The sequence below is a fragment of the Arachis stenosperma genome, chromosome 10, assembly GCF_014773155.1.
Source record: "Arachis stenosperma cultivar V10309 chromosome 10, arast.V10309.gnm1.PFL2, whole genome shotgun sequence".
NCBI classification, from domain to species: Eukaryota; Viridiplantae; Streptophyta; class Magnoliopsida; order Fabales; family Fabaceae; genus Arachis; species Arachis stenosperma.
Window position 1 is genome coordinate 55,964,542 of NC_080386.1, and position 26,284 is coordinate 55,990,825.

Here is a 26,284-nt window from a genome sequence, read left to right on the forward strand (position 1 = left end):
CGATGGAATATTTACTGTGTTCACCATAAGTTCATAACTTTGCGGGGAAGATATATTTCGGTCTCATTATGGAGGCCCATAATAAGGAGGATGGGTTATGGTAATTGGCTTATATTATCTCAATCACACTGAGGCCCAAATAGGATAATATATCCAGAATAGGTTTGCGAAGAAAGCCTCCGACTTTAGGGAAAAAAAAAAAAAAAAAGAGTGCGGGGCAAGCCGTTCCAATTTTCCAATAATAATAAATTTTTAAAGAAATAAAAGAAAAGAAGCTTCCGTTCAGTCTTCAGTGTCACTCTTTGGCTTCCAAGGCAAGCTGCTTGTGCGTACTTAACAGGGAAATGAGTGGCAGTTAAAACCGCTCAACCCAGTCGTTTCGTTTCATATTCCACTACTCTCACTAGTCACTATCACTTGTCTCAGTATTAATCGTTTTGTGTCTGCAGATTGGATGTGATTTACCAAAAAAGTGTGATATGATGTTGGAGGTTGAGACGGAGCTCGAGGAGGTGAGTTTTGAATTTGATTCATCTGAAGGAGATGGAGTCCATTTATGCCTTTCTTCTTCAAATTGCAACTGTGATGCCACTCTTCTGAAATCCACCCCTGTTTCAGGGTAAGCTACTTTGCTCTATGCCTCTATGTTCATCTCAATATAACAATAAATAAATAATTGCTTACTTTTTTTCCCCCAAAAAAAAAAGGAGTAGCAAGGCTGAAGCTAGACGCTGGTCGGAGGAAGAGGTACTTGACTCATTTCACTCCTTATATTATTCTCATTTTTGAAGTACTCTATGTCTCTGCAATTCTTCTTCGGTATTCTTCCGATACTTAACGATCTGCCTGTTTCTGACAAACAGGACAACCTTTTGATTCAGATAGTCAAGAAGCATGAAGCTAGGAATTGGAAGAAAATAGGTATGTCAAAGTGATTTTAATATTGAAGGAATATGCTCCTCCAGTTTGAAATTAAAATGCATAGGTAGTTAAATATTTAAAATTGGTCTTTTGCAGCTGCGTATCTTTCAGGGCGAACTGAAGCCCAATGCTTACATCGCTGGCAGAAAGTTTTGGATCCTGATCTTGTGAAGGGTTATTGGACAAAGGAGGTGCACTTTCTATGTTACTACTTTCTACTGTTGGTGAAATTTTGAATTGTACTCATTTCTGTTAGTGGAGATGTTGATCGTTATTGCGGTCTTCTTGTGCATTCAACTTGTTAGGAGGATGATCGCCTCACTGAGCTAGTAAGAAAGTATGGTTTGAAGAGATGGGCCGAAATTGCAAAATTCTTACCGGGTCGAATTGGGAAGCAATGCCGAGAGAGGTAGCCGATATTAGACCTTATTTTGTCGTATAATTTGTCCATTTTTATTCATATTGTGGATTTGTGCTGTTTTCTTAATTTATGTAATACATCTGCCTAATTGTAAGATTTCTGTGATTTGTGTCTAACTCTAGATGACTCATTAAGGGGATATTTTGAGTTGGTTGCATTATGTTGTATACATGTTTTACATAACTTAGGTTTTTGTATTGACAAAAAATTATTGGGCAGATCCTTGTATGCATGCATGTTACTGTAAAATATGATGCATTAGATGAACTAACAAGTTATCAACTTTAATTTCAGGTGGCACAATAATCTTGATCCAGCTATAAAGAAAGATGCATGGACGGAGGTAGAGGAATTGGCACTTGCTCACTATCACCAAATATATGGTAGTAAGTGGGCAGTGATTGCAAGGTATCTTCCTGGAAGGTATTACTTATCTGACATTACATGCTTCAATTTTCAAAACATGCCTTAATATTTAAGACCTGGATTCTCACTGTTTTTGTCCTTGAGTGAATCAGGTCTGACAACGCCATTAAAAATCATTGGAACCGCTCAATGAAAAAGAAAGGGGATGCATCTTCACATCTTGGGTTTGACCTAAATGTTGCTACTTCCAGTTTTCGCACATCTCCAATAGTTCCAGCTCATGTTTCAGTTAAAGTAGATAGCCATAGTTTCAATGAAATGGATTCGAAGCACAGGGTTGACAACTTCCCAACACACTTGGTTCTTCAAAAGCCCAGTAAATCTCCCAAACGACAGAAAGTTTCTTCCTCAGATGCCAAGAGAGACCAAGTTGGAAATGGAAGCAACAACAAAATCAACAGTACGTGCCATAATGCAGATGACATGAGTAACGACATAGGATGTGGGGACAATAATGACAGCAGAGATACTCGCACAATGTTTGAACAAAGTCCAGAACGTGTACTAAGAAGCTTAGCCATGACCTATGAGAATATTCCTTCTATTATTAGGAAACGAACTCCCACCAAGGCTGAGTGTGCCCAAACTCCTGAAGACGAACGTGTTATTAGTTTACGAAATTTAAAATTGAGCCGGGAGTTTATTCCATCCATTATTACTACACCAAACACTAAAGCCATAGCTAAATCTCTAGAAGGATACATGGAATGATAGAATATGCTTGGAAGTTGTAATGTTGCCATGTAAATGTAACCTTTCCCAAGGTTTACCGAAAGGGAGTTACCCTTTTTGGTTCATAGAGAGTTGAACCTTCCTTTTTCTTTGGTCAAAGGAGACTTGCACATGCTTGAATTGCCGATATCCGGGCCTAAACTTTTGTTCTTTACTTCGCAGCTTTTCTTGTTGGGCTTCACCTTATATGAAAGAGAGAACACGCGCTATGATCCATTATGCTTGTCCCATTTTAGCCATTTTCTTGTTTCTCTATCTCATCACCGGCTACGTTTTTCCGCCGCCTTCCCCTTAAATAATAATAATAAAAAAAGCAAAACGAAACGTTTTTTGAAAGAAAATAATGGAAGAAACAAAAGGCACAATCCATTGAAAGACGAGATTATCTCGTTTAGTTGACGGACAATGGTATTATATCCTTCTGAACAAACACAATATAATTATATTTGTTAGATAATAACAGTTTAATTTAATTTACTGGATGCATAACAATAATATAATTGGTACAAGTGTATTTTCGTCAACCAATGATGCGCAGTTGAAGAGTGATTGATGTTTCAAAATGTTTGTGGCCAATTCAAGGTCCTAGGTTAGCTTCGGGCTTACGGGCAAGGACCTTAGATTTTATGTATTACACATAACAAACTATTAGGTAGCGTTTATTTTGAGGTATTGGGATAAAGATTGGGAGACCGAGATATCGTATTATATTTGTTAGTTCAGGAATTGATACTAAAATTTCTGTCTCTATCCTCAAAATTTTAATATTTCAGTACCTCCAAAAAGTAGGGATATAGGAGACTGAAATTTTTAGAGATGGAGACTGAAACTTTAATAACATTTCATATCTAAAATACCCTTATTTCAATTAATTAATTTCAATTTTATCCTTTGTACAAATTAAATTAAAATTTTATTCTTGTTTTAATTTCTGTCTCTTAGTCTTTGTCTCTCAGTCTTAGTCTTTCAGTCTCTATCTCTCTACCAAACATTACTTTAAGTATGGATTTTTTTTATCAGTTATATACTTATATGTGTATCAGATGCATTTTAGACATAATATTCTCAGTAATACTCATTTGATATATATGTTTTTTTTTATGTTTAATGGTGATTTAATAGAAAAAAAATCAGATGCACCTAAATATTATCATGTATCAGTCAATCTTATTTTAAATATATATTCTTGAAATAAATTTAAAAATAATATATATTATTAATTATTAAAATATCAATATAATATATCTAAAAAATATTAATTCACGGCTAAATATTTTATATAATTAAAAATAAACATAAAAAATAATTAAAAAATTAATTTATATTTTAATATTAATAATATATCAAAATATCAATATAAAATATCTAAATTTCTTCTGATTATTAATTCACCAATTTAAAAACTTAATTGATTTAGTCGTAGTTTAATTAGAAAAAATTATAAAATTATAAATAAATAAATATATATATATATATATACTAGGATAAAGTACTAAATTAATTTTTTATGTTTGGTTTTAATTCTATTTTGGTCCTTATTAATGTTTAAAATGTCATATTTAAATTCAAAAAAGTTTCATTTAATTTTAATGTAGTGCTGCGGTAAAGTCAACATTAAATAATTAACGTCACCGTCCCACCAAATCTTAATGTCCTTCGCTAAAATAGGTACAAACTCGAGAGACACAGGATCAGCAACGAATGCATCACCGTGAGCCACGAGCCTTGCTTCAAACACATGAAGAACATGGTTAAGAACTCGCTTTCTGCGAGAAAGTTCGCTGGTGGCAACAATGACAAAGTTATCATCACCTCTATTATGGAAACTACTTCCTTCGACAACCGAAGAATTTGGTTATATAAATTTTCTATGTCTAAAAACTGAGTTTAATTACTTAGCATTGACTTTACAGCAGGACTACATTGAAACTAAATTAAAATTTTTTGGAATTGAATAAGATACTTTAAACCTTAGAGGCCAAAACAAAATTAAGTCTAAATGTAGGGGACCAATTTAATACTTTACCCTATATACTAATTTTAAAAATATATACATTAAAAGTACAAAATTAATGCCAATGAATTATAGTTCAAATGACATAGTCTCTTCATATTCATTTAAAAGGTTACAAATTTGAGTCTTCTTATCTTTGGTAAAAATAAAAAAGTGCAAAATTAATTAAAATGATCTAATTCCATATAACATAAAAAGTTATATAGAAAAAACAATCAAATATCAAGATTTATACGTGTATAATATTCATGATATTATATATTTTGTTATAGAATAATAATAAAATAATCAAACAAAAAATCATTATTTTAGTTATATTTTAATTTGTAAATTTTTTTATTAAAAAAAGTGTATTTATATCTTTTAATTCTTATATATTTAATTTAAATTAAATGCATTATATTTTTTATTTACCTACTAAATTGGTATTCAAAAGTTTATATGAGTGACAAAAAGAACTTAAAAAATACTAACAATAAATAAGTTCTCAAAAGATTTGAAAACGTGACAAAAAATTTAGATATTAAATATATATTCTACAAAAAGATTTTAAAAATCAAATTTTGATACAAATTTTTGCAATCATTATTAAAAAATAAGATCTTTTTATCCTTCAAAATTGATAAATTTATGTCAAATTATTTTTGTTTTAAATTTTTTAATTGTAAATGACCATTTTTTTTGGAAAATAAAAATCTAGAGTCAAATTTTGCTCCAAAAATTTTTATATAACTTCTAAATATTTATTCAAATATTGTCACAAAAATTCGGATCAAATGGATAAGTCGCTTGCTAAATATGATAATTTTTTGTTACTCACAAAAATATAATATTTATTAGTTATTTTTATTGTATTTTCAAATCCTTTAAGAATTATTTTATCGAGAATATCTTTTTAAAAAAATTTTGTCATCAAATAAATTTTTCGAGTACTAAATTAATAATTAATCCAATATATCATGGATAAAGATAATTTATTATATATGAAAAAAAAAAGTTTTTGTCATAAACTTGAATAGCTCATTAAAAACGCCCCACAAGAGTCGTAAAATGAAAGAAAAAAACTTTTGAAGCCAACCGATTTTAGGTTCAATTTGACCAACAGATTCGAAACTGGTTTAGTAATTTAGTGGTGATTTTTAAATTGACGGTTTTTGGCTTATCAATTGAAATGCATAATTAATCGGTTTGAGAACCTTGATTTTAATAACAATACAATTTATCCTTTAAGTTTATCCTTTACACAGTTTTTTATTATACTAATTTAAAATAATTAAATTTAAAACAACATATTCAAATAGATTTAATATTTTTAATTTAAAATATAAATTTAAGAAACAGTTTAAACAAAATTAAAATTCAACAATTTAATTTTAAATTTTTTAAATTTTGACACATCTCAAAATACTTTTTAAATATATATCTATCTCGAAACATAAATTTTACTCTATCAAACTTTTCACCTGCTCATAAATTCTAGATCCGCAACATCTCACATTCCTTCTTTGTTACAACGCTCCTTCCCCACCCTGCTCTCTTCGCCCGTCCTGCACTCCTCCTTCGAGCCGTGCTCCTCTATCGCGCCGCGCTCTTTTTCTGTTTCGTGCTCCTCTAGTAAAAGATTCTATCTTTTTAATATAGAGTAAAGTACCATTTCTACCTATGGAAGTTGAAGTGCCGAGAAATCTACCCACAAAAGAAAGAAACTACCAAATGTAACCATCAATCGTGACATCCGTGGGACGAAACTAACCAAGCCTTATTCCGGCGTTGACTCCGTTAGTAACGCTATGTACGTGGCACTTCACGGTGTGACATGGCTTGGGGGGCTTCACACGTGGATTGCTGAGCTGTGTGACCGTTATAATGTATCCTCAACCCCAAAATTTTCCAAATTCAAACCTTGTTCCATCCTAAAGACGAACCCTAACCCTAGATTCACCAAAATCTTCGAAATTATACCAATGTCGAGGCGAAGACTCTTTACTCCACCTTCGAATGGCAGTGGTAGTGTGTCTGGAAGCTCAATTTCAAAGCGAGTGAATGATAGGAAGTTCAACGGCAGATATTTCTGTGGGTTGCGGGTGACGCTGTTACAACCAGGGATGGCGATGAATCCTGGGAGGTGGTTCGTCCGTTGTCCCAATTGAAAGGTAACCCGTTGTACACCCTGTTCTGTGTGAGTTGAATGTGCATCTGATTTTAGTTTTTTTTGCCATGGATAGAACTTGGACTGCAACTTCTTTGCATGGGTAGACGAAATCGAAGGGCAGTGGGAGGATTTGAGGAGAGCACTGTCAGAAAGAAAGATGCAGGAAAACATTAATGAAGCTGAGGCTGAAGTGAAGATGCTCATGATGTTAGGGAAGTTTAAAGCTGAAGCTAGTAAACTTAGGTTTTGGTTTGTGATTATGTCAATGGTGGTGGTATGTAACGTTGTCAGCACTTTGTATCTGATTTTTAGGAGGTTTTGAGCCTAAGTAGTTGTTAGTGTTAGAGAATGACAAAAATACCCATGCTCGATTCTGAATCTGTCATTTGTAGACATCTGGAATCAAGAAAATGTCAAATAGAGTCTTATAAGATATGTAACTTGCAGAAGTTATCTATTACTAATTACAAGTCTTTTTTACTTTCTACTCCAAAATAACATGAAAGACAGGCAAAATAACCTCATAAGTACGTAGTAATTGAGTTACTGAATTGTTCAAGTTATAGGTATGAGTTATCAACTACAAGTATGCACACATACCGAAAATCAAAACATAAGCAATTGAAGGTATAGTATGTGACATATCCAACAATTGTAAGATAAACTGCCATGGACAATTCAAAAAAAAAAAAACATAATATAAAGACTCTTGCTTCATGGATTTGGAGTGGAGTTGCTGCTTCCGCTTGACCCTTCCTTCAAGTGTGCAGTTGTTGAACCCTTTTTTGGTGGTGGACGGAAGGCAGGCTGCGGCCACCTACTTGAGCTTGATCCTCTCACTGTGGGAGTTGGCATGAATTCCATGAACCTGGAAGTAGTGCCCTGGGATGTAGCTTGCATGGTTTGAGGTGTCACAGTGGGTGGCACATCAGAGGCCGGGGGTGATGGACCAGTAGTAGTTGGTGTTGCTGGAGCAGATTGTGGTTGCTGAGTAGTTGGTGGTGGTCTTCGCAAATTCTTCTTCTTCTTTGGTGGCCTTTTTGCAGTTGGTGGCCTAGTTGAAGGAGACCTCACTGGATTAGGAACGGGTTGAGGAACTGGGGTGGTCTCCTACAACAGTAGATACATATGAGTGATTTGATTAAACAGAACTTGTAAAATGAAGTTGTAAAATACATCACTAGACTTACAGGTGGTGGCTGAGATGCTGCTGCTTCAGCTGCGTCAAGAGCTTCTAGAGTTTCCTCCCAGAACATCTCTTCTAGTCTTGCTGCCTCCTCCCCGTCATCCTCAGCAGTTGGGTGTTGACTTGAACTTTGTCCCCCAGCACTAGGGGTGTGTGTGGGCTGAGTGAAACCGGGTTCAATGTGACCCAGACCCGACCCAAAATATATACCGGGTCTATTTATTAGACCCGAATCTGACCCTAAACTCGATGAAACCTATACACTTTCGGGCCACGATTATACCGGGTAAAAATCGAGTGAAAACCGGGCTGTTAACATTACATTACCTTAATACCTTCTTATAAGCAAGCATGTGAAAATATCCAAATTTCTAAGACTCCAATCATTATTTGACATGGTAAAATTCACTTAGAAAAATATAACAAGAATAAACTCTTCTCTAAAATTAAATCATAACCATAATCAATACTAATATTGTCTAATAGCACCAAATATTTAAATCAATACAAATAACACAATATTATGTATTAATTAGTCTAAAATCTTATGCATTTTAAACATAAAACATTAACTTATAGTCTTATAATAACTAATAACACAAAATATTAAGGTTTACAATACTTAAATTCCATATAAGAATAGCCATCATCAATCACTAATACACAAAATATTAATTGTGTATGATGACCGGGCCACTGGGTCGATTTCGGGTGGTCCGAGCCATGGCCTGGAACCGACCCAAAATAATGATCGGGTCTATTTTTTAGACCCTTACCCGACCCTAGACCCGGTGAAATCATACCAAATTAGCCCCTAAATTGTTCGAGGCCGGGCCGGGTCTTCGGGCCGGGTCGGACCACACTCCTACCCAGCACTCCCAGCCACACTACAAGAAAAAGGCGCATTTGTAACAAAAAATATTGTTACAAAATGTCAAAATTTTGAAACAAAAGTTTTTTGTAACAAAAAAAGGGTCCATTGCAGTAAGTCCCGTTACAAAAAGTTTTTGTAACGAAAAATGGAATTGTTACAATTCAATACCATATTTTGTAACAATTTTTTCTGATACAAAAAATCAGAAGCCGTTACAAAAGTGGTAACAAATTTTGATCTTGAAGGTATTTTTTGTGACAGTCAATTTTTTTCCTATCAACAAATTTTGTTACAAAATGTAATATGATTTTGTAACATTTTTTTTTCTTTAGTTACGAAAGCAAATTAATTATTTTGTAACAACTTTTTTTATTACAAATTACATGCATAATTTACTAAATTATTTTTAAATTAACTAATATATTAACGATTTTAATAAGCAAGTTTACATGTATATAATATACAAAAACATACATAAGTCAAACAAGATCCTTTTAGCTAAAATTGTCTAGAAACAAAATAACATTAGCTAGTGAGTACATTGATTAGTTCAACCAAAACATAAAAGTTCTAACATAGATTAGTGTCTCTATGCATCAAAACATTCTTGAGCCCTCAAGGTAGCATATGGTCACCATTTCAGCACTCCTGTAAATAAGAAAAACCGAAACAAAAAAGTTAGAAACAAGATATAACACTAATTATAATTTTTTCACTAAGTTTTATCCAAAATATTTAGAAAAATTTCAGCAGAACCTCTCCTAAAACTTAGATATTTCCACCGTCTACGGTTCCAACAAACACAACCAATTCACAACTTATATCTCAGCCGTACCCAACCAAATTTATCAAACCAAATAATAGGACATTTGTCATTTTTCAACCATGACACAAGTAAAATGTGATAAATAGATCCATATACAAATTAAAATATACTAATATAAAATGGGAATCATCTACGAAAATGTATTAAAACCATAAGCAACTTTAAGAGTACCTTTAAGGTCTAGTTTGTTTCATTGTCAAAGTGCGCTATGAGAGAGTTCACAACAACTTGTTGAGCTTCCAATTGAACTTTCACTCGAGCTTATTCTTCCTTTTGGCGTGTTTGTTGCTTTTTAAGTTTTTCTTTGAGCACATCTATTTCCTTTGTTAGATCCTCACGGTCTTGCATTGCCTCTTGAAGTTGTACTTGAATCCTTAACTTAGATTTCTAAGCCTTTATGCCATAACCTAGCATCACAGCGACTATCACTTTCAAAGGGCTCTATGTAAACTAAATTTCAAGGCGGTTTTCTATAACTCCACAATACAAACTATCCTAATTCAATACATTGTAAAAAATACAAAATCAATAACAAAATTGAATTAATATTTCTATGTTAATAATGATGATGTAGTTACCTAAAAACACACAAATTTAAGAAAACAAAAAGTATCAAAATCACAAAAAAAAGCAAAAAATAGAATCAAAATAATCAGGCACTAGAGTAAAATAATAAGGCACCATAGAATTGTTAACTTTCTGATAAAACATAATTGAAACAACAGAAATTGAAAATACCATCAGGCTCCAAAAATTGACTACCAGTAGTAAATGCTTCGAATGGTTCCAGAACCTTTTTCTGATTAATTATCAAAACGAAACATCAAATATTAAGTTTGAAGAAAGAGTCAAATGCACATTGCACTTCATCATTAGGCCCATTGCCTGCATCAACAACTATATGGAAACCAGCCAATGGCTTCTCTGTCAGTAGACAATGTAATATAAGATTAGCAAATAGGATCAGAACATTCAAAAAAAATGACAGAGAAAAAACTGTAAATGCTACAATAAAAATAATAACACATAATGTATCCCAATTAGAACTCCATTATTAACCACTTCATTTACCAAACAATTATTTGTTATCATACCAATATCAAGCCATACATATGCTTCCTGCTGCTTTGCGAACTGCCTTTACTAGGTCAGATGTATATACATTCATGTAATCAACTTGCTTAATAGATGATGAAGCCTTTCTCTCAGAATTTGCTAAACTTTCAGCTGTAAATTGATTGTATATATCAGTATCTCGCTCTAATACGTCTTTGATATCAGTCTTTCCAAGTCCACCAGCATTTGTGAAAAATTTGAATCCATTCCGGTTGAAGGGCAGATGACTCGCTGTTCACATATAGAGATGTTTCATAAACAATTGGTGAGTTAAATATTCAAAATTTCATTTTATCCATGAGAAATTATTTTTCAATTACCAAAACCAAAATAAACTAACATAAAAGTGTCTGTCAAAACCCATGGATGTTAATTATTAACAAACAGGAAATAGTAAAAACAATTCATGACCACCAATACAATAACAAACTAGTATGAAAAACCACTCAGTCTAACAGCTAAGGGTTAAGGTATAAATAGTAGTTCCTTGACATAGTATATCAGGTTTCATGGCTAAGTGATTTTGTTTGAACCCTCCTTTCAACATTCTCCAAGATTCATTATAGTTTCACAAGAAGAAGCATGTGCAATACCAATCTCTACAGATAACTCAAAAGGGCTTTTGCATTGAAGAGTATGTTACAAACAAAATCTAAAGCTTTCAAACAACTATGATGTCTTACAGTTAGAATAGTGACATTCAGCTACAACCTCATCATGTACCTGTTATCATAATGGATCCATCAATAGGACACAAGAATGCTTCATCCTTTGTGAGTGTGCTATTGAACATGGCTGGTATTGATGCTAATCTGAAAAGAGCAAACAATGGTATTAACTGACTAGGCCATTAGAATGGTCTTATCCATGGTGAAAACTACTAAATTAGGCAAACAAAAGAAAGACAACCAATTAGTATCATGTCTAACCCAATGAACAAATAAGAAGAAAAAAACACACACACAGACTCACTCATTTGCAGACATTGCTGCTGGGAACCTAGGACAAGGTGGAACTACAAAAAGGAAACACGGTGCAAGGCACGGGCAACTTACTGTAAAAAGAAGAATGACAGAAGTGGAGCGGTGGCTCTGATGGCGACCTCCGGCAGCGGCGACGGCGACAGCTTCACAGACGGCGACGTGGTTTGGCAATGGGCGGACCCGCGGCGACAAATCTGACACGCGTCTCCTCTCTCCATGGCTGAACTCCCTCGCGGTTCTGTTTCCTCCCTCGCGTCCTTCTCTTGTGACGGAACAGTGGCGGCGACGGCATGGAGCACGGCGCGGCGGTGGTGACGAGGCGTGGTGAAAACCGGCGACGACAGTAAACGACGCCGCTGACGGAGATGGCTTCACGGACCGCGATGCCTTCACGGACGGCGACGCGGCTGACGGCACGACTCCCTCTCCTCGCGGTTCTGGCGGTGGCAGCAGCGCGTCCCTCTCTCATCGTCGGATCTCCTTTTTTCTCTCTCCCCTTTCTCCCTCTTCGTGCTTCCCCTCTTCCCCTTTCTTTCTTTTATTTCTTTTCTAATTTCTGTTAGGTTTCTTTTTGTGTGTATTGAGTGTGAGTGTGTGACCGTGGGTGAGTGGGTGAGGGGTGTGGCCACTGTGTGGCTGCTATTTGTGTGTTAGAGGGTTAGGGTAGAAAATTAGGTTTAAGTAAAATTAGGATTAAGTTAGGATTTAGTGTTTTGGGAGTATAAATTAAAGTTTTGTTTAGAGTAAAATTATTAATAAAATAATAAAATAAAGTAATAATTTAAAATTAAATTAAATATAAAATAATTATCTTTAAAATGCCGTTTAATTACTAACTTGAAATCTATCTTCGAATAAATACTAATTTAATGAAAATTTATAATAATTAAATTAATTTTTTTATTTATAAAATAAGGTTAAAAATTTAAATATTTAAAAGTAAGATATATAAAATATTTATTATTTATTTATTTATTTATTTTCTTTTATAAAAATTATATAAACAATTTTTTTAGATAAACAATTTGTTATAAAATATATTTACATTTTGTGATAAACAAATAACTTATTACAAATAATGTTGAATTTGTGACAAATTAATTTTTTGTTACAAAATAATTGGAGTTTTTGAAACAAAAAGATATTTTGTTACAAAATATTACGAATTTTTGCAACTTCTTTATTTTTTGTTATAAAATATTATAATATTTTGTAACAAAACAAAGGTTCGTTACAAAAACTAACATAATTTGTAACAACAAAAGTTAGATTGTTACAAAATATAAGCATATTTTGTAACAACTTGTAATGTTATTACAAAAAATTATTCTTTTGTAACAATTACTAATTATTATTACAAAAAATTATTTTTTTGTAATAATTTTAAATTTGATACAAAATTTTTGTTACAAATGTTTCATTTTCTTGTAGTGCCATTACCTCCTTCTTCTTGGAACAGCTACGACTGTTGTGTCCAGTCTGCAATACATTTATCATGAAATAAACGTGGACATTGAAAGCACAAGTAATGTGAGCATATGAATTATGGTTTACCTTTAGGCAGTACTTGCAGGTGATGGGGCCATACTTTCTGGGGGCCCTATGAGGATCTGGGGTGGGTTCTTTTGGGGCGTCGTTCTTTTTGTCTCTTTTCAACTTTAGCCTCCCAGTCTGCTTCTTGTATACTGGGGGCAATATAGGAGGTAAATCAACATGCTGCCAGTATTCTTAACTAGGAACAGGCTGGATGACGAATTGGTATGTGTTATTATATGCCCCATAGAGAGCCAGTTGTGTGCATGTTCCTCTGGCCTCCTATTCTAGTATGCAAGGGCAGCACATGCATGCCTACACGGCAAGCCAGTCAGTTGCCAAAACTAGCAGGAACAAGTCCTCTTTTCTATATCCACCATAACCTTATGTGGCAGGCACTGTACTTCATACACATTTTTAGGATCATCTCTGGTGGGAAACGGCCGCCATTTGTTGCTCTCCCTGTACTTCTTGTTTCTTGCAATGATGCTCATCATATAACACCTCACCTCTTCCAGCATAGTTATAATAGGCTTCCCTCTCATTTTCTTGATCCTAGAATTGAATTATTTGCAATTGTTGTTCGTGTAATTGTCAGACTTTGGGTATTCGCTAAAACCACTCCTATTCCATTGACTTGGAGGGATCCTGTTTAGATACTCTCAAGCATGGGGATTAACCCGTTTGATCCTATCCAGTACAGCATTGAACTCTTGAGAGGTTGTGGCCTTGGCATATCTCCACATTGCCATTTTCAATTCTGTATCCCCCCACTGTTTTCTAAAGGTCTGCCATATGTGCATAGCACAAAATCTATGATGTGCTCCTAGATTCACTTCACCATAGCAGGGATGAGGCCCTGGTTGAGAAAAGTAAAGCGACTATATGATTATACCCTATGAAGGATAATAACTATGACATCAGTAGGTATGCAGAATACATTGTAAAAAATTAATAATGAAGACATACACAGAGGATAAGAATTCAGTCATTACCTTATGCATGTCTGACATGAAGTTGATTCCATTAATTGCAGCATCACCTAAGTCTTCTTGGAGCAGTTCGAGAAACCACTTCCAGCTATCCTTGCATTCACACTCCACAACAGCATACGATATTGGGTATATGTGGTTATTGGCATCGTGGCCGATTGCAGTCAACAATTGGCCAGGATAGTATCCCTTTAGGAAAGTTCCATCTAACCCTATAAAAGGCCTACAACCAACCAAAAAACCTTTTTACACCCTTCCAAACACACACACACACACACACACACACACACACATATATATCCTTTTGAATTTATGCCCATTCCCTTCAACATAATCAGTACTAATCCTCACAGTGGAGCCAGGGTTGGTCCTCAGAATTTCATTAGCATAGTCCCTAAGAACTGCATACTGAGCTATTTCTGACCCTTCTATTAGTTCTTTCACCTTCACCATAGCCTTGTATATCTTCCTCTCGTTCACAATCACGTCATATCTCCTTCTTGAAAATATCTTGTGCCTGCCTTTGGGTCATGTCTGGATGATCACGGATCTTATTCTCAAGCTCCTCTACAACCTTTTTACCATCTGCAGATTTATTCTTATTGACTCTGCTGCAGGTATGTTCATTCACAAATGTCTTCACCTAAAAGCTTAAGGGATACGACCGTTTTGCATAATATATCTGCCACAGACAACTCTCATCATAACATATGGCCTTACACCTAGTTGAATCCACTCTTGGAAAAAATATGCTTCGCCCTATGTTGATGTTGAACTTCCTAACTGCCTTCTTGAAATGGTCCAGATTTTCAAATTCCATGCCAAGCTCCAACCTTACTTCCCTTACTGGAGCATCTGGATTCGCTTGAGGAAATGCTGCCTGCTGACTGTCTTCATCATCACTTGTAACAGAATCCAGCTCTTCCGACTCGTAACAATGCATCCCTGCACTTGCCTCTGACATATCTTCACCCTCCACAGGTATAAAAAATGAAGGATGCTTGTTTGGATCCTAGTTAGGTATGAATGTTTGCCCTGAAGGTGGATGCCTCACTGTTGATCGTCTCTTCCTCTTCTTTTGACTACCACCACCCACATCTAGATTTATATCTGGTTCGGGATGTGAACTGCTGGGTTGACTACCACTACCGGGTGTTTCCTTTTCATTTTGAATGCTCTGGTCTTGAGACTCTGGTTCTTGACAAGGCTGTGGAATGTACTGTGTAAAAACCTCAACAGATTCTACAGGCCCTTTATCAACAGTGGGAGCCACTGACTCCGCAGAAACTAGAATTTGGTGTCCAGTTTCTTCACTTGCAGCTGACACATTTGGTTGTTCAGGGTGTGGAGGAGTCTTCTCCAGTGGTTGATATGGAGGTAAGTTGGGTTCGGTGGGTGCATTTGGGAGCTGAATGATCCTTGGTGCCTCATCGAAGGTTACCTTTGGTGAATGGGTGGGTATATTTAGTTGATCATTGCTTATATCTTGTTGTTGTGTGTTTCTTGTGGTAGGATGGACGTCTTTGTCTACCACATCATCCTCTGTTTGAGCATTAGTCCAGGCACACCTCCTACACTCTTACTCAATTTCACCAGTCTCTTTCCCTTCTTCTTTGGTGTTGGGGGTCTCCTAACACACTGTTTGATTCTGTGCTTGACTGGGGTCCTATTAACACTTACTATCTCAAGCTCTGGTTCAGGTTCATTATTTTCTTCTATGAACTCAGGAAGGTTAACTGGATGCTCAGTGAACACATCAACTGTCCTCCCATTAGCAATTGCTGCTTTGTACATACTCACCACATCCATGTCTAGTCTAAGCAACCTCAACCCACCATCCAACTCCTTTCCAGGTTCAAGCCAGTAAAGCTCGCTCACATCAGTGTACCCTATATTCTTTACTAGGTCATTCATGAAGAACTTGGTAAGGGTATCCACATTCACTCGTTCAATCTCTGTTTTTTCACCCCTAACAGATGCCAGTTTGCCATCTTCACCCTTTTCAAATTTTTCTCTGTGACTAATGACTAACGTAATGTGGATAGTTGCTATCTGCAAATACACATATATAGAAAACAAAACCAATTCACAACCACATCATAGCCACTACAAAGACACCCTAATAGAAACCTCATATCCACAACCATGCACCGAAAATCCATAAAACCATGACAGAGAGATCAAAGGTTACTACTTACCTATGGATGACACCACGCAACTCCAACAGCTGACACGATCCACACCAACAAGCACCATCTCTTCAACACGAAAATTATCGTCGACACCAGAGATTTTCTGTGAGTGGAGAAGATGAACAGTGTATTCTTAGGGCTCTACCCTCTGTTATGTGAAACGCGCGAAGAGGTGTTCAATTCTAATTTCTCTTTTTTTAAAAAAATAGAATTTCAAAATCCAATTATATTTTTAGATAATTGTAATTATAATCTCCACGTATGAAGCCATGTCACGCCGTGAAGTGCCACGTACGTAGCATTACAGAGTCAACGCCGGAATAAGGCTTGGTTAATTTCGTCCCACGAATGTCACGATTGATGGTTACATTTGGTAGTTTCTTTCTTTTGTGGGTAGATTTGTCAACGTTTTCAACTTCTATGGGTAGAAATAGTACTTTACTCTTTAATATATATTCTTGTTTGTATTTGAGGAAAAAAACTTCATCTTGTAAGAATATCTTCACATCCTTCTTTTTATGATTTTTGATAATTTTAAATGTGTTTACAAAATATTTAGTTTGTTATTTATTATTTTAGATGTGTTTGCTTGATTTTACTAAAAAAATTTATATTATATGTATTTTTGGATGTGTTTTAATATATTTTATTTATTATTTATTATTTTAGATGTATCTTGAATATAATTTAAAAATTATACCATAAATCAAATCACTTCTTCGAAAGACACTACTAAAAAATATAAATAATTATTTATTTTTAAAATAAACATCATTGAAAAATAAATGTTACAGTGGTAGAATTAATCATCTATTTTTTATTTATTTTATTTTAATTTTTTGTCTTTACCTTTCAAGCTTTGTTGACTATATATTAGAATTATGGTCAGTTTGAATTGACTTTGAAAAAAATACTTATTTTTTTATTTTTATTTTAAAAAATTTAACAGACAAAAAATATCAAACATTTAGATAGGTATGTATTTTAAAAAGAGTTTTCAAGTATTAAAAACATCTTTTTTTAAAAAAAAGGTATATTTAACTTTTAGAAAAAATAAATAATTTTTTTTAATAAAAGTAATTTTTTTAAAAAATGTATCCAAATAAGTTTGAAATTGAATAAAAGTACTTTATTTAAAAAAATATTTTTTTCACTTAAAAAAAGTCAATCCAAACTAATTTTTAGTGTCAGTAAACCTAACAATACTTAATAAAAAAAATAAATAAAAAGAGAATTCTATATTAGTCAAGTGTATATAAGAAAATAGTAGTCTGTATTCAATTAGTTTGGAATAATTTTTTTTAATGTGTTTTTAATGTTTTAAAATAAAATAACTAACAAGAATTTAATAGAGTAAAAAATTAAAAAAAATTAAACTAAATCTTAATAGATATAATTTTTAAAAGATAAAAAAAATTAATAATTAAAAAATTATTATAATTAAATTATTAAATTAAAAAACTGTTTAAAAAATAATATTTTAAAAGATCAATAACATTTTTCTTTTACACTATATTTAGTTTGATAGAAAATGAGTGGAAAAAATGGATAAAAAGAAAATAGATGAAAAATGATATTTTTTTTGTTTAGTTATTAAAGAAAATAGAAAGAAAAAAAAAATTTGTGTAGGTTTTATTCAAAAAATTTTCTTTCCATCACAAACAAAAAAATTTAAAAAAATGCTATATTTTTATATTTTTAATACTACCCTTAGTTATATTATTATTAACAATTATTAATATAAATTTAGTTTTAATATATTATTATAATAGAAATTCATATTTAAGCATTATATGTATTAGATAAATAACTGAACTTGAATTATATAAAATTATAATATTTTATAATATTTATAAAATATAATAAAATATGAATAAATAAAAATATTTATATTTTATTTTATAATAAGAATATTAATATAATTTTATATTATTATATTTTTTTACTTTTTTTTTAAACAAAAAAAAATTTTCTCTTTATTTTCTTTCTATATATTTTCTATTCATTCAAACAACACACAAATAACTCAAATTTTATTTTTCATTTTTTCCTTATTTTTTTTCACATTTTTTCCTTTTATTTTCATTTCAACATCATCCAAACAAAGTGTTAATAAATGCGGATTAGTTTTGAATGATTTGTGTCTCTCACTTTAGATAGTTAGGAGGGAAATATTTGTGAACACTTTATATTTAATTATTTAGTACCCTTAATTAAAATTGATTTTAGAATTTAGTTAACATATATCTTAAAATTATATAATAAAATTATTAATAATAAAAGATTTTAATTTTTTAATAAATATAAAATAAATATTTTAAAAATTTTAATTTTTTATGTTTTTAATAAAAAAATTTCAACTTCTAATTTTATAACGTGTTCTTTAAGACACGCGATACCAAAATACCAAAATCTTTGATTTTTTTGGTCATACCTTACAGTCAACATAGCATGCAATAACATGCAATAACACCCAGAAAAGAAAATCAACAAAACATTTCCCTAGAGAATAATCATCAAGAACATCATAGTAAATGTTCAAGCATCTACACCATTCAGATATTAAATTTCTCACATGTAGATAGAATGATAATCAAAGCGACCAAATTCCCAATAAAATAAATTAAAAGAAAAATAAATTCACACGTAAATTAAATGTTCGAGCTCTCATCCACATCATGTTTGAATATGGAAGAATGAAGTTAAATAGAATAAGCAACAAATAAAGAAATTTAAAGAATAGTGTAATTTACTAATTTAGCTAGCATTGCATAGACGATCCTTTAGAAGAAGCAACAATCAAATCAACGGTCCAAAGGCAACATCGGATGGAAGCAGTGGCACGATCGTAGGTCCGCCACGTCGCAAGTCCCATTACAAAGACATTTCTTCTAGCACCTTCTTGGGCTATGCTTCTTTTGTTTTCCATATTTGCCCCCCTGCCTTATCCCCATATCATGAGAGTGGGCCCCAGAAATATTGCCCTTTTCATTTTACCTTTTCCTTTTTTTTTTCTTTCTCGAAGCCACCAGGCCAAGGCTCCTTTTCTCTATCCTCTATCACACTAACACCTTCGAAACTTCTGGAAACCACAAATAACCTAACTCCCTCCCTCCTCTTTCTCAATGGCCTAACTGGTGATTATCTGCTTCAACAGACTCCGACCCTAATTCATATAAACCAAGGTAACTAATCTTCATCCTCAATCAATATAATACCACATAACTAGTGGTATTATTTTCTTTTTAGTATATGCTTCTATAATAATAATAATAATAATAGCAATAATAATAATAATAATAAAAATAGGAACCGTGCTTAGCTAAGCTTATGTCATTCAATTTGTTGCAGCGGCGAAACATCAAATTCAAACAGTTAGAGCAATTAACTTCGTCGTTTTTACGAAACTCGGAGGAGCATAAATGGCGAGCAGGTAGCTAGAGGTTAAGTTTGCAGATCTGAAACCAAAGAGCATATGACGCCATTGCCGGTGGAGCAGACGGGCGAATCAGGGGCGACGGAGTCACAGAGATCCATTCCGACGCCGTTTCTGACGAAGACGTACCAGCTGGTGGACGATCCCTCTGCTGATGACCTAATTTCATGGAACGAAGATGGCACCACCTTTATTGTTTGGCGACCAGCTGAATTCGCTCGAGATTTGCTTCCCAAGTATTTCAAGCACAACAACTTCTCCAGCTTCGTTCGCCAGCTCAACACCTACGTAATCATTATTTCTTTCCTTCTTCATGGATTTTCTTCACAGCCAAACAGATTTTCTTATCTTATATTACCTTTACTTGTGCAGGGATTTCGCAAGGTCGTACCTGACCGCTGGGAATTCGCTAATGAATGTTTCCGGCGAGGGGAGAAAGGTTTGCTTCGCGACATACAGAGGCGTAAAATATCGCCGGCAGCTGGTGACAATAACGTGGTGACGGTTGCCATGGCAGCACCGGGGAGAGTGGTGTCGCCTACGCCGACGAATTCCGGCGACGAACAGGTACTATCCTCCAACTCATCTCCGATTGCTCCTCCTGCTGCTGCGCAACACAACAATAATAGTAAAAATACAGTGCACCGCACTACCAGTTGCACCAGTGGACCCGAGCTATTAGAAGAGAACGAGAGGCTTAGGAAAGAGAATGGTCAAATGAAAAACGAGTTGAGTCAATTGAGAGGTTTGTGTAATAAAATACTGGCGTTGATGTCAAACTATGCTTCTCGTTCTTCAGCGCAATTACTAGACTCCTCTGCAAGTGGCGTCGCCGCTGCGGTAGTTGAAGGGAAAGTGGCGTTGGAGCTTTTGCCTGAGAAGGGCGTTCCATGTGCTGTTGACACCGCCGAAGCGGAGGTTCCGAAGTTGTTTGGGGTTTCCATTGGGATGAAACGTTCTAGAACCGAAAGCGAGGCTGAAATTGAAAGAGAAGATCACAATCAAACGCAAACACAAAGGAAAACACAGTCATCACAGGAACCTGAACGCGGGTCAGATGTGAAATCTGAGCCGTTGGATGGGGACGGATCGGATGATCAGGACCCTCGATGGGTCGAGCTTGGGTAATATTGTGTAGATTTCACGAATTGGGAAAGGCGGTGTTTGGCTGTTGGTTAGTTGTTAGTATGCGGCCAAAACCACGCTTGGTATACAGCAAACCAAATTTGCCATATGTCGGCCACACCACACCGTTGGTGCTGCCAAGTGTGCCAACGAAATAGGGCGCCCCGGCTGAAAATTCCATGTTGGATGCTGCTGCTGTGATGTTGCGTTAGCGTGATTTTTGGTGTGGCTTCAGATGGATAAAAACTACATTTTAGAGATTACTTAAGTTTGTACATATGTAAACTTTAGGTAATTTAATTTAATTGGTGGAAATTTTTGGTTTTTTTTTATATGGATAGAAGTAGTGTGTAATATATTTTTATTAGAAGATTAGTTTTTTTTTAATATAGAGTTAATTTTTCTAAATTGTTATTAAACAAATTAGATGGTTAAATTTATTTAGAGAAGAGGTGAATGAAATTTGAGTGTTTGATTTAGGTGAAGTATACAAATCTAAAAGGTCAAATTTGTATATTATAAAATTTTTAAAATTTCAAGCACACAAATTTAAAAATGAGATTTGTATAAATTTGTTGATTTGATTTGTGTCCGCTAGACTCTAGTTAAATACATCAAATTTCAATAATATTGTAAGATATTATTTTTTAATATTAAAATAAAAAATATTTAAAAAAAAACATATATATTTGTATAAAATTAGCTGAATTTTTTACGTATGAAAAAGAAATTAATGTTACATAATGAAATAGATGTTTATAAAGTATTTATATTGCTATGATGTTACTGAGTAAATTGTATGTTGCATTTTGCTTTTTTACCTTTTTTCTTTTTTGGAAGAATATAAATCGCAACAAAATTTTTTTTGAAATAAAACATGTTGCATTTTGTATTTTGACTATTTTTTGTTTTGAATAATGTAAAATGCAGATTACGTGTATTTTCGAAAATTTTTAAAATGAAACCTGTATGCATTTGGATAAAGTATAAGTTGTATTTTGTTTAAATAAAATATTTTAATATGAGAGTCTTGTCTATAAAAATTATTGTCATTAATAACTCTATCATATTTGTGTTTTTTTTTCTCACGATTAACAGTGTCAACAAATTTTGAGTGATGTGAGGTTGAGGCTATAGAATGTATTACAAATTTGCCCGTATATGATAACTATGAGATCATACCAAACACAAGTAAAAGAGTGACATTTGTTTGTGAATGTCTGTTTTCTTTTACTATTCCATGCACAATCAGTTTTGTAAAGTTGCGAAATGGCCTTTGTAAAAACATATAAAATTACATTTTAAAGAGTGTGAGCAATATTTTATACAAGAATCATGTACAAATTTTTGTGGGCTAATATAGTTTTAAATAATGTCCATCATTGACGACGCATGCATGTAGCAGATGTTCTGTATTCATCAACAAACTATATTTCAAGTGCCGATAATAGAGTTGTACGTTGAATTTGAACAACATTTGGAGATGTATATGGTTGGCGAGGTGGTGAATATCGATGAACTTGGGGATATAGATTTGGAAAAAGATAACAACGATAGTGAAGACGAATTTGAAGCCAGCCATGAAGTCGATGATGAAAACGATGATCAAGACAAGGCAAGCAATCCGGCGGTGCAAAATGAAGTAGCTGTCAATCAACACTCATTCAGTGTTCCATCCTTTATGCAAACTCTGGATCTCGCAGCCATGCATGCTCCGAAGTTTCATGAGTATGCAAATACCAGTATGTTATGTTTATTAATTAAAGTTAACATTACAATTTCGTCATTTATCCTTGACCGACTAACAGAGGTTCACATTTGATAGGTGAAAAGAATGGTGTGGCGGAAGATGGTGAGTTTAGGGTCGGCATGGAATTTGGTTCTAGAGAGTCGGTGATCTCTACAATCAGAAGCTACACTATTGCTAGGGGAGTTGATTAACGTGTATGAATCGCAGTCGCAAACATTTTACGCAAAATGCAAGGGGTGTGGTACAAGATGCAATTGGCTTATTCGAACAAGCTTGATTCGTAAGAAAGGTTATTGGGAGATCAGGAGATACAATGGCAAATACACGTGCACCATGGGGATGATTTGACAAGATCATGTCAAGTTGGACTCAGACACAATTGCAAATGCTATTAGGCTGTTGATTGAAGCAGACCCATCAGTCAAGGTGAAATCTATTATTGTAGAAGTTCAATCCAGATTCAACTATATTGTAAGTTACCGCAAGGCTTGGTTGGTAAAATAAAAGGCTGTTGCAAAAGTTTTTTGTGATTGGGAAGTTTCTTACCAGACACTGTCAGTGTGTGATGCGTGAGCATCTTGTCTATCTTTTCCTAGTGAATTTGCATCTAATTTGTTGAGTTTAATTTATAATTAATTATATTTTAGCCACTATGGATGCTATTTTGAGTTTTGTGCAATTTATTCATTTTAGGTAGCATTCGGATGGATTTGATGAAGTTTCTGCAGAGAAAAAGAAGAAACCAAAAGGATGACCAGCGAAGACCGACGCGGACGCATGGCTCACGCGACCGGGCGGAATGGAGAAATCGCAATGACGCGATCGCGTGCCTGACGCGAACGCGTGAACTGGAATATGCATAAATGACGCGAGCGCGTGGACGACGCAGACGCGTCACATGCGCGATCTGCAAAAATACAAATGACGCTGGGGGTGATTTCTGGGCTGTTTTGACCCACTTTCCAGCCCAGAAAACACAGATTAGAAGCTGCAGAATGGACAAAACAAGTGGTCTCCACCCATCAACTGAAAATCTGTTAATTAATTCGAATTTAAATTCAAAATCTTATCTTTTAGGAAAAGATATTATTTTTATTTTTAGATAATTAAATTAATTAGGATTAGTTATAAATAGGGAAGACTTCTCTTCTATTAGACATCACATTACGAGACATTAGATTACATTAGAGGGATTCCATTAGGGAATTATATACAAATTTACATTCTCCATTCCATGAGCAACTAAACCTCCACTGTTAAGGTTAGGAGCTCTGTCTATTTGTATGGATTGATTTTATTACTTTTCTATTTTAATTTATGTTTTGGATTTATATTTAAAAATTATTTTCGTTCTTTATCTTATGAATTTGGGTGGAACATAAGTATGACCCTCTTTCTATTTGAGTTCTTCTATAACTTGGAAAAGTTCTATACTTGAACAACAACTTGAAAACATATTCTCCTAAATTTTAATTATCTGGATTTAACGGATACGTGACATATAATCCTTTTATTCTTTGGGTAATTAGAATTTTTGTGGCATGCAAACTGAAATTTGATCATGTACCCTTTAATTGGAATTAATTGACCAAGGAATTGGCAGTTAATGAATTTTAGAGGAGACTAGAAAGGTCTAAGGAATTAGGGTCTAGTCACATATAGTTTGCCATAAATTAAATCCTACATAATTAAAATAGTTAGTAAGAAAAGTTAATCCGGAAAAATAGATAACTCTGAAGCCTTAATTGTTTATCCATATTTTATTCCCAACTTATTTATTTGTCTATCCTTTTGATATTTTGAATTCAAACTTAAACCTTTTGAACATCTCAAAACCAATTTCTACTTGCCTAACTAAGCGAATTAATCAATCATTGTTGTTTGATCAATCAATCCTCGTGGGATCGACCCTTACTCACGTAAGGTATTACTTGGTACGACCCGATGCACTTACTGGTTAGTAAGTGTGGGTTATAAATTTCGCACCAAGTTTTTGGCGCCGTTGCCGGGGATTGATTGTGATTAATAACTATTAGTTATTTGATTGCTTAGATTAGGCATTTTAGTTTTAATTTCATTTAAAAAATTTGCTTTAAATTTTTTTAAAAAAAATCTTTCGCGGTATTTTTCTTTAACGTTATTTTTTTTCCTTTTCATTTACCCCTTTCCCTGATTCGTTCCCCTTTCCTTTTCCTTTATTATTTAATTTTTTTAAAAAAACTATATATTTAAAAAAAACTTATTGAATAACACTAATATTTTTGGTAATTTTTGAAATTAAGTTTGGTATCCCCGTAGTAATTTTTCTCTAAAAAAAAATATTTCTGTTTTGTCTTCTTTGCTTTCCTATTTACCACATGGTGCGTGTAATCCTTTTTGGTGTTTTGTGCTAAGAAAAAATAATGGAAAGAGATCACATGGGTTACTACTTACATCCAAGTAGTGATTCAAACTATGGTGGATAGAGGAACTATCAAAATTTTGGTTGGCAAAGCCAAAACCAAAGAAACTTCAGTGCTCCATGTTCCAACTACCAAGAACCATCATCTTTCTACCCATGTCAAGAGCCACCATCAGATATTGAAACTTCTCAGAAGAAGAGTGTTATGGAAGTAGAAACTCTTAATGCTATTCTTGCCCAGAACAAGCTTATGACTCAGCAATTAAGTCTACTTACTCAACAGATGAGTGGCATGCAAGTCCCAACTATCAACTTCTAACACCCAAAGTTTGAGTGGGGAGAGCAACCTCAGAGACCACAAAATTTTAATCATAGTTCTCAGGGTATTTTTCAACAGAATAGTTCTAATAACCACCAGTTTCAGTCTTCTCAGCCTCAACAGAACAATGATTTGGAAGCAATCTTAGCAAGTTTTATGCAGAAAACCAGAGCCTCAATAAAAAACTTGGAAGTGCAAATGAGCCAAATAAGCAAGCAATTAGAAGAAGAGGAAGATACACAACCTCCAATGCCCTTGGTAAGTAATAAAGAAGATATTGCATTAGAAGAAAGCTACCAAGAGGAAGAGGTTGGAATTGAGGAAGCTTGAAAAGAGGTAGAAGAATTCAAGGAAGAACACAAGGAAGTGAAACTTGCAAGACCTCTTCCAAAGCCATTACCATCCAATACAACATTCAAGTGGATAAAATTCCTACCCTTAACCTTTACTTTCTCACTTGAATATGAGCTACTAGAGACGGATGGTCAACTTAGAGCTCTTTGTGGCATTAAGAGTAAGAGGAAGATGGTTAGTGGCAAGAGATGTCAAGCAAGGTTCAGTATGGTTGCATGCTCCAAATCGAAGTGCAAGGATTGGTGTAGAGCTAATTTGAATGGGTCTAGAAGGTTGTTTGGATGTCTCTGTGAGAATTCAGATTGCTTGCCACCAGGTGAAAATAATGGTGATCCACAAGAAGACAGACGTAAAAGCAAGATTTGGGACCTTGGAATTCATTCCCACAATCAACACTCATGGGGCCCTGTCACTTACTTCAACTTGCTCAAAGGCGTTAGGCGCCTAGTTTGGGATCCCGGTAGCCATTGGAATTACAAACATTGGTGGAGATTCCTGGATCAGTACAAGCACAAACCACCATGACAAGGA

The 26,284-nt window shown here is 34.1% G+C and overlaps 2 protein-coding genes across 5 annotated transcripts; both read left to right on the top strand.

Moving 5' to 3' along the window:
- The first annotated feature begins 290 nt into the window (after window positions 1–290).
- On the top strand, window positions 291–2,599 carry LOC130955966 (uncharacterized). Of its 4 annotated transcripts, none has more exons than XM_057882982.1 (8): window positions 291–354; window positions 450–619; window positions 708–747; window positions 864–921; window positions 1,018–1,112; window positions 1,227–1,330; window positions 1,637–1,765; window positions 1,861–2,599. In XM_057882982.1, the coding sequence occupies exons 2-8, from the start codon at window positions 480–482 to the stop codon at window positions 2,477–2,479; spliced, it is 1,185 nt and encodes a 394-aa protein (XP_057738965.1). In that variant the 5' UTR covers window positions 291–354; window positions 450–479; the 3' UTR covers window positions 2,480–2,599. The 4 variants fall into 4 exon arrangements, with proteins under 4 accessions (XP_057738965.1, XP_057738964.1, XP_057738966.1 ...); XM_057882981.1 differs by having other exon boundaries at window positions 292–325; XM_057882983.1 differs by having other exon boundaries at window positions 292–325; window positions 714–747.
- Window positions 2,600–19,375: 16,776 nt separating this feature from the next.
- LOC130957905 (heat stress transcription factor B-2b) lies at window positions 19,376–21,291 on the top strand. The gene is made up of 3 exons (XM_057884750.1): window positions 19,376–19,553; window positions 19,720–20,092; window positions 20,177–21,291. The coding sequence occupies exons 2-3, from the start codon at window positions 19,844–19,846 to the stop codon at window positions 20,930–20,932; spliced, it is 1,005 nt and encodes a 334-aa protein (XP_057740733.1). The 5' UTR covers window positions 19,376–19,553; window positions 19,720–19,843; the 3' UTR covers window positions 20,933–21,291.
- The last annotated feature ends 4,993 nt before the right edge of the window (window positions 21,292–26,284 follow it).

Bases quoted from the DNA above. Each gene is read 5' to 3' on its own strand.
- LOC130955966 (XM_057882982.1), top strand. From the start codon at position 480: ATGATGTTGGAGGTTGAGACGGAGCTCGAGGAGGTGAGTTTTGAATTT. The intron at 1,331-1,636 runs GTAGCCGATATT...CTTTAATTTCAG, and splicing joins GGGAAGCAATGCCGAGAGAG to GTGGCACAATAATCTTGATC. The intron at 1,766-1,860 runs GTATTACTTATC...TGAGTGAATCAG, and splicing joins GCAAGGTATCTTCCTGGAAG to GTCTGACAACGCCATTAAAA.
- LOC130957905 (XM_057884750.1), top strand. From the start codon at position 19,844: ATGACGCCATTGCCGGTGGAGCAGACGGGCGAATCAGGGGCGACGGAG. The intron at 20,093-20,176 runs GTAATCATTATT...TTACTTGTGCAG, and splicing joins TTCGCCAGCTCAACACCTAC to GGATTTCGCAAGGTCGTACC.